We start from the raw sequence: 8,886 nt of genomic DNA on the forward strand, positions 1-8,886 counted from the left end.
CCCACTCAAAAAAAAAAAAAAATAGCCGGGCATGGTAGCGCATGTCTATAGTTCCAGCTACTTGGAAGGCTGAGGCGAAAGGATCACCGGGGCCCAGCAGGTCAAGGTTGCAGTAGCCAAAAGTGTGCTACTGCACTCCAGCATGGGCGACAGAGTAAAACTCCAACTCAAAAAATAAAAAATAAACAAAAAAATCAAAGCATTAGCCAAGCACGGTGGTGTGCGCCTGTAATTCCAGCTACTTGGGAGGCAGAAGGATCGCCTGATCCCAAGAGGTTGAAGCTGGAGTGAGCATTCAAGGAAACAAACACGTCTTGCTCAGCTGGGTAAGATTTTGAACTTTTCTCCCTGGGAAGTCACACACGGTTGGCCAGAGACAGCCACAAGGGGTATGGCATCCGGCATCCTTGGCAGGATACCCGGCACCACATGGTCTGCCTAGGCTCTTGGTTATGTCTCTCATAGACCCTTGTCAAGGCCGTGCCTGACTCCACTATGGCCATCTCCCTGGGCTGTCAGGAAGAAGAAGCCATTCTCTGGGTTGAACTGAGGGGTCTTAGAAACAACTCTGTTCCTTCATCACGGGTTAATAGCTCAGGACATGGAGACCTGCTTGTGACAAACAGGAGTTCCCCAGAGCTGCAAGGTGGGCCCTGGCAGCTCCACGGGGTTCCACCAACTCCATCTCCAGAGTCAGGATTCCACTCATAGAGCGATTCCTAGGAAGCCCCATCCTGCCCCAGCCCAGTGCCACCAAGCTGAATTAGAATCCCAACTGGGCACAGTGGCTCATGCTTGTACTTTGGGAGGCTGAGGTGGGAGGGTCGCTTGAGCCTAGGAATTCCAGACCAGCCTGGGCAACTTAGTAAGACCTCATTGCTACAAAAAATTAGCAGGGCATGGTGGTGCATGCTTGTAGTTCCAGCTACTCAGGAGGCTGAGGCAGGAGGATTGTTTGAACCCAGGAGGTAAAGACTGTGGTGAGCCAGGATTGAACCACTGCACTCCGGCCTAGGTGATAGAATGAGACTCTATTTAAAAAAAAAAAAGAATGGGCATGGTGTCTCATGCTTGTAATTCCAGCACTTTGGAAGGCAGAGGCAAGAGGTTCATACACACTCGAGCCCTGGGGATGTTTGCCTCAGTTCCTACGGGCTGTGGCCAAAAAGTCTACTCCCCAAGGGCCTGGGTCCCAGTGAGGATCCTCAGTCCAGGAGCTCAGGCTGAACTCAAGGGAAGGTGTCTGCATTGAGCACAGTGTTCAAGACCAATCTGGACAACACAGTGAGAACTCATCTCTACAAAAAATTAGCTGGACATGGTGGCATGCACCTATAGTTCCAGCTACTTAGGAGGCTGAGGCAAGAGGATCACTTGAGCCCAGGAGGTCAAGACTACGGTGAGCCAGGATTGAACCACTGCACTCCAGCCTGGATGACAGAATGAGACTCTATTTAAAAAAAAAAAAAAGCCGGGCTCAGCAGCTCAGCCTGTAATCCCACACTTTGGGAGGCTGAGGTGAGTGAATTGCCTGAGCCCGCGGGTTCAAGACCCGCCTGGGCAGCGAGACCTCATCTCTACAATAAATCAAAAAATCAGCCGGGCATGGTAGCGCAAGCCTGTAATTGCGGCTACTCGGAAGGCTGAGGTGGAAGGATCGCCAGAGCCCCGAGCGAGTGAGACTCCAACTCAAAAATAAAAAAATAAAATAAAATAAAATAAATTAAATTAAATTAAATTAAATAAAATGAGTGTCCCAGGGAACAAAGCCAACATGACAATACCTTTTCTGACTGCATCTCAGAAGCCGTGCAGTCACCTCCGTGGCATTCTACCTGTTACAAGCAAGTCACAAACATGCCCAGATTCAAGAGGAAGAGACGTGGACCCCAGCCTTCCATGGAGAAGCTTCAAGGTCACATGGCAGAAGAGGACGTAGATGGAAGACGCTGCTGCCGTCATACATGCCCTTTGTCCTAATGTCCCCTGTATCGTCAGTCCCTACTGCCCTCAGCCTTGGGGAATCTCACACAGCCCAGCCTGTGCCCAGCTGATGAGGCAGCTTATATGCTATGGTAGGAGAGGGCTGAGTGAAAGGTGCAGGAAGTGACCAGAATGGCGCCGAGCATGGTGAGGACACACCAGACAACAGAGGCCCTAGGTCCCGGCTTCTGTGTGCACAATTCAAACCTGCAAGCCTCCAATCCGTAGCCAGCTTTGCTATGCGTCCAATAGGACTGTAACACGGCGTTGGCCCCACCCTACTCCCATGCAGCTCCTCCAATAGAAACATAGCACGGCCCCTTCCGGCCCCTGTCAGGCTAGTAAATACAGCCCTCTCCTTGCATATCTCTCTCTCTCAGTCTCTCTTTCTCTCTCTCTGTCGCTCTCTCCCTCTCTGCAGCTCTCTCCCTCTCTGCAGCTCTCTCCCCGCCTCTCTCCCACTTCCTTTCTCTCTCTCTCTCCACAGACCCTTTCCCTTTTTCCCTTATAACCGCTGCTTTAATAAATCTCTTGACCTTAAACGGGTGAGGGGTCATTACTGGCGCCAAACTTCTTTCACTGAGAAAACAGCCCATCACGGTGCCCACAGTCTCCCAGGCCAGGCACCTTGTGCCCAACAGTTACTGAGCACTTACTTTTTTCTTTTCTTTTCATTTCAGGTGAGTGCTACCACGCCTGGCTCATTTTTTTTATTTTTAAGGGGAGGGAAGGAGGAGGAGAGGGGAGGGGAGGAGGAGGAAAGAGAAGGAAGGGGGAGAGGGGGAGGAGGAAGGGAAGGAGGAGGGAGAGCTTTTTTATTTTTTAATTTTTTGTAGAGAGAGGGTCTTGCTTTGTTGCCCAGGCTGGTCTTGAACTCCTGGCCTCAAGCAATCCTCCCACCTCAGCCTCCCAAAATGCTGGGATTACAGGCTTGAGCTACAGCACCCAGCTTAAAATAACATATTTAAGAAGGCAAGTCTTTTGATGCATTTTTCCCCACCTCCCTCACCCCCACAAAAACATTCAGTGCTTCTCAGTGGTGTCAGTCTGGCTCTGATAGGTATGATAACTGGAGGCAGTGGGAGTCTGCACAGTCGACATTCTCAGGAGACCACCAGTGGCCATAGCGTCTGTCCCTGAATGCCGTGAGGGCCAGGATTACCCCTGGAAGAAAATTTCCCAAGTTTGATCTTTAGAATGTTTCTGGCTATTCAGAAGGGGGATAAAAAGATCCTTTGGGAAGTGGATTTTGTTTGGAAGATTTGGGGTTTAACAAAGGTGAATGGAGATGTGCTTTGGAGGGCAAACTGGCACCATCTTCTAAATGTATCTGGACAGAAAATCTGCTTCTCGGCAGGCATGGTGGCTCACATCTGTAATCCCAGCAGTTTGAGAGGCTAAGGTGGGCGAATTGTTTGTGCCTAGCAGTCCAAGACCAATGTTGGCACATAGCAAGACCTCATCTTTACAAAAAAAAAATTTAGTTAGGGCGGGGCACAGTGACTCATGCCTATAATCCCAGTACTTTGGGAGGACAAGGTGGGATGATTGCTTGAGGCCAGGAATTTGAGACCAGCCTAGGTAACACAGTGAGACCTCATCTCTACCAAAAAATGCAAAGATTAGCTGGGCGTGGTAGCACTTGCCTGCAGTCCCAGTCACACAGGCAGATGAGATGGGAGGATCACCTGAGTCCAGGAGATTGAGGCAGCGGTGAGCTTTGATCCTACCACTGCACTCCAGCCTGAGCGACAGAGATCCTATTTTTAAAAAAAATTTGCTTCTCAAGAAGCAGGTCTTGGAAGGAAGTGACATACCACCTGGTGCCCCACCACCACTATGCATGTGACTCTTGACACTATAGTGGATCTGGAAGTGACCAGCTTACTCAACCATGCCGATGACAACAGTTCCCCACCTGCAAGCCACTGTGGGCACTTTTCACAGGAATATCTGCAGAAACTATTTCTAACCAACAATATGCATAAACTAAGGCAGCCGTGGGGCTTCTGTGACCCTGAGGGCATCGTTTCTACTTCCCCTGAGAAAGGGGACCTGAGTCCCAAACAACAGGCAAGCCAAGGGTGGTAACGAGCCCACTGTCTTGTGTGATATTGTAACACCGTCTGACACATCGCTGGCCCACAGGGCCATCTAGGAGTGGACTAACCTCAGCCGTGGGCTTCTGTCCCCACTGCTTTTCTATCTGTGCTATTTCAGTATGTGTCCCTTGCTGGCTAGCAGTCAGCTATCCCCTTCCACTGTTGGGTTTTTTGTTTGTTTGTTTGTTTGTTTGTTTGTTTGAGTCAAAGTCTCACTCTGTCACCCAGGCTGGAGTGCAGTGGCATGATCATGGCTCACTGTAGCCTCAACCTCCTGGGCTCGGGTGATCCTTCTCCTTCAGCTTCCACCCAAGTAGCTAGGACTATAGGCATACGCCACCACACCCAGCTAATTTTTCTGATTTTACTTGTTTTTTTTTTTGTGGAGACGAGGTCTTGCTATGTTGTCCAGGCTAGTCTCAAACTCCTGGGCTCAAGCAATTCCCCCCACCTTGGCCTACCAAAGTGCTGGGATTACAGGCATCCGCCACCGTGCCAGCCCAGCCCTTTTCCACTGCTAACTGGCTCCTTCCTTCCCATGTGAAATTTACCACTGCCGGCTAAGCAAAGAGGATGGAGAAACTAAAGAGCCTCACCTGTTAGAACTGTGTGAAAACCAGTAGAAAAGCCTGCGGGTGAGGGCCAGGTGGCCTCAACAGCCACTTGCAGTGCACAGAGTGTTTCACTAAGGCCCCCCGAGTTCCAGACGGGGGCAACTGTGTTGTCACAAGGTCGGCAAGATGAAAAGAAAACCCACCTGGGAGTAGCCAATGACGTCCCCTCGGTCATCCAGCACATTAAAATTGATGACCGGCCCCTGAACCTCAGGGCTGCTGAACTCGGAGTCGCCGTAAATCCGCACCACGGGGGCCCCATTGGGGTACCGGAGAGAGGTCAGGGCCGCGTGGGTATACTGTGCCAGGCCGAAGGTATGTTGCTGTATTTCCTCCATTCCACCTCAACACCAAGGACGAAATGCAAAAAGCATCGTGAATTTTGATGTCAATTCAATCACTCACTTCTAAGAAAACGTGCTCGTTACAACTGGCAAACCTGGACTTCACATTAATGATTTTAAAGATATGTAAATGGCCAGCATGATGGCTTATGCCTGTGATCCCAGTACTTTGGGAGGGCAAGGTTGGAGGATTGCTTGAGGTCAGGAGTTTAAGACAAGCCTGGGCAGCATAGCAAGACCTTACCTCTACAAAAAAAAAAAATAGCCAAGCATGGTGGCACCTGCCTGTAGTCCCAGCTGCTCAAGAGGCTGAGGCAGGAAGATTGCTTGAGCCCAGGAGTTGGAGGCTGCAGTGAGCTGCAATTGTGCCACTACACACCAGCCTGGGCAAAAGAGTGAGACTCTGACTCAAAAACAAAACAATATGAACCTATGAACTATATTGAAAAATAAATAAAAGAAAAAAACAAAGGCCAGGTGCAGTGGCTCATGCCTATAACCCTAGCCCTTTGGGAGGCCAAGGTGAGAGAATTGCCTGAGCCCATGGGTTTGAGACCAGCCTGGGCAACTTGGCGAGACCTCATCTCTATAATAAATCAAGAAAAATTGGCCAGGCATGGAGGCACAAGCCTGTAGTTCCAACTACTTGGAAGGCTGAGGCAGAAAGATAGCCTGAGCCCAACTGGTCGAGGTTGCAGTAGCCATGAGTCTGCCACTGCCCTCCAGTTTGGGCAACGGGTTGAGACTCCAACTCAAAAAAGAAAAGAACAAAATAATTTTTAAAAATAAAGATGTTTAAAGCTATGGGGCCATCCTTATGACACACGCTTAGCTCTTTGGTACTGAACAGCAGTTTTCCATTGCCGTTTCTGTGGAAATTTTCCATAGAAATTCTTGTCACCCTCTTTTTTCCATATAATGTTACTTAAACATTCAGATAATTTAGACCTTTTGTTAACAGATCACAAAGATGTCCAGTATTTTATTTTATTGTGACATTTTATTATTGTTTGCTTTTATTAATGTTTAAATCATTTAAATAATAGACAAAGCACACCAGGCAAGGTGGCACACTCCTATAATACCAGCACTTTGGGAGGTGGCTGCCAAAGGATTGCCTGAGCCCAAGAGGTCGAGGCTGTGGTAGCCATGAATGAGCCACTGCACTCCAGCCTGGGTGGCTGGGTAAAACTCAGTCAAAAGAAAGAAAGAAAAATAAAGGAAGGAAGAGAGGGAAGGAGAGAGGGAGGGAGGGAGGGAGAGAGGAGAGAGGGAGGGAGTGAGGGAGGGAGGAAGGAAGGGAGGAAGGGAGGAAGGAAGGAAGGAAAAGAAGGGGGGAAGGCAGGATTGGCAACAGTGGGAATCTGCCGGGGGAGGGGGGCACACCTCATCAACAAGGGTACCTGCATAATGAAAATTTGTATACTTAACCCTGAATTGTACCCCACATCTTTAAAATAAAAATTTTTTAAAAAAGAAAGAGGAAGAAGGAGGGAGTGAGGAAGGAAGGAAAAAAGAAAGGATGAACCTAGGAAATACTACGCTAAGTGAAAAAAGCCAGACACGAAAGGACAAATATTGTATGATTCCACTGATGTGAGGTCCCTAGAATAGGCAAATCCAAAGAGACTGAAAGTAAAACTGAGGTTGCCAAGGGCTGGGGCTGGGGGAGGGAATTGGGAGTTTACTGTTCAACGGGTTCAGAGTTTCTGTTTGGGCTGATGAAAAAGTTCTGGAAACAGATAATGGTGATGGTTGCATAACATTGCGAATGTACTTAATGCCACTAAGTTGTGTGCTTAAACATGGTTAAAATGATAAATTTCATGTGATGTACATTTTACTGCAATTTTTTAAATAAAGGGCAATTAAGTAGTAAAAATCAGGGTCTGCCATATCATGGGCTGGTATCATCAACCTTTTCCCTCTGGGATGCCCAGCCCTCTTAGACACCATCACCTGAGATCTGGGTGCCCTGTTAAGACCTTTCCTTGGAAAGTGCCCACCCCTCGGTGTAGCCTGTACTATCCGCCCCCCCTTTGTCCTGGGTTCTGCCCACTCCGCTCCCTGCAATTGCCAGCAGGGCAACCCGCTCTCACCAGGAATCCCTTCTGCCCCTGTGTTGGGCTAAGGCTGAGGATCTGAAGGGCCTTGTTGTAACAAGAAAGAGAGCACCAGTCAGGAAGTAGGACGTGCCTCGCACAGACCATGGGCAGAGGTGGTGGCAGGGAGCTCAGGGCGTGGTGAGGGCATGCCGTGGCCTGAGTCCTTGCCTCCCAGTCGCCAACTCTTAGTCTGGAAGGCCTTTAACTTTCCTGAGCCTTGGCTACTTCATGAGCAGAGTGAGCTCCTCACATAGCTCCCAGGGGCTGCAGAAGGATCTGGAAAGGCAAGAGTTGAATAAGGCCTTGGGATCCGGGACCATCAAATCCCTTTCTGTGCTGATTCTCCTATTTGGATACAATGTTTTGTTTTTTGAGTCAAGGTCTTACTCTGTCACCCAGGCTGGAGTGCAGTGGCACACACACGACCACCACACCCTTGACCTTCTGGGCTCAGGTGATCCTTCCTTCTCAGCCTCCTGAAGAGCTGGGACTACCACTCCATCTGGCTAATTTTTTGGCTTATTAAAGAGACGAGGTCTAGCAAAGTTACCCAGGCTGGTCTCAAACCCCTGGATTCAGGCAATCCTCTTGTCTAAGACTCCCAAAGTGCTGGGATTACAGGTATGAGCCACCATGCCTGGCTTGGATAAAATGTTATTTTAGCTGACAAAACAAAAAACAACCCAGAAAAGTCCATCTTGTTCCCTTGCTCTCAGAAGTTCTTTTGAAGTTACTTGGAATTTTTTTTTTTTCTGAGTCAAAGTCTCAGTCCATCGCCCAGGCTGAAGTACAGTGGCATGATCACAGCTCACTGCAACCTTGACCTACTGGACTCAGGCAATACTTCCTCCCCAGCCTCCCATGTTGCTGGGACTACAGATACACACCACCACATCTGGCTAATTTTTTTTATTTTTTTTGCAGAGACAAGATCTCGCTACGTTGCCCAGACTGATCTCCTGGGCTCAAGTGATCCTCCCTCCTTGGCCTCCAAAAAGTGCTGGGATTACATGAGTGAGTCACTGTACCCAGTGTGGAATCAGATTTAACCGCATGCGGTGCCCAGCCACTACATGCCACACACTTCCACAGACCGTCCTCTTCCTCTGAATGACACCTGTGCCAGGACTCCAAGGACACAGCACCCCAGATCCACATGGAGAAAAACGTCCACTGACCTGTGAGGCGCTCCAAGGCATCAAATCCATGTTTTAGCGCTATGACATCAAGGAACGAGATGGTGCCGTCTTCGAACCTACAGCCACGGGGGGGAGAGGGACAAGATCAAGCTGTGGCCAACTCCATCCATGTGCATTTTGTAGTTTGAGACGGGGTCTAGATTTTAGGCTTGGCCTCCTTCTGTTAAACCCTTCCTTCTCTCACCTTATGAAAACCACTGTTCTCCCTCTCAGGAGAGAGACTACCCACCAAGACCCACTTGGCTGCCCTGGCCCTGACCCGCACTGAGGCCTTTGGCTGCTCCAAACTTCCTAGGGTGGCTGGCAGTGGTGATAAAGGGTCTGAAAAGACAGCTGCCACCTTGAGACACTAACGAGACAAGAGATGCTTTGCTGCCCCCAGAAGGCTTGACGTGATAAAACCTCAAGTGCTTTTGGCTCTTGAAATACTGCTCTTTGATTATAAGAGGGCATTATGGACAAGGCATCAATCGTACAGTTAAGGTTTTTGGTGGGTTTTTTTTTTTTTTTTTTTTTTTGGGGGGGGGGGGTTTTTTTTT

General features: G+C 49.1%; 1 protein-coding gene across 1 annotated transcript in view; it reads right to left on the minus strand.

The window, feature by feature from the left end:
• MOCOS (molybdenum cofactor sulfurase) overlaps window positions 1–8,886 on the minus strand; it is a 52,075-nt gene that overhangs the window by 28,832 nt on the left and 14,357 nt on the right. Inside the window, exons 5-6 of the mRNA XM_021711122.1 lie at window positions 8,327–8,403; window positions 4,843–5,042 (exon numbers count right to left, since the gene is read on the minus strand). Of these exons, the coding sequence (XP_021566797.1) occupies window positions 4,843–5,042; window positions 8,327–8,403 (277 nt within the window). The remainder of the gene's footprint in view (window positions 1–4,842; window positions 5,043–8,326; window positions 8,404–8,886) is intronic.

Source organism: Carlito syrichta, unplaced genomic scaffold (genome assembly GCF_000164805.1).
Source record: "Carlito syrichta isolate Samal-C Ts95f unplaced genomic scaffold, Tarsius_syrichta-2.0.1 Scaffold301868, whole genome shotgun sequence".
In the NCBI taxonomy this organism is placed as follows: domain Eukaryota; kingdom Metazoa; phylum Chordata; class Mammalia; order Primates; family Tarsiidae; genus Carlito; species Carlito syrichta.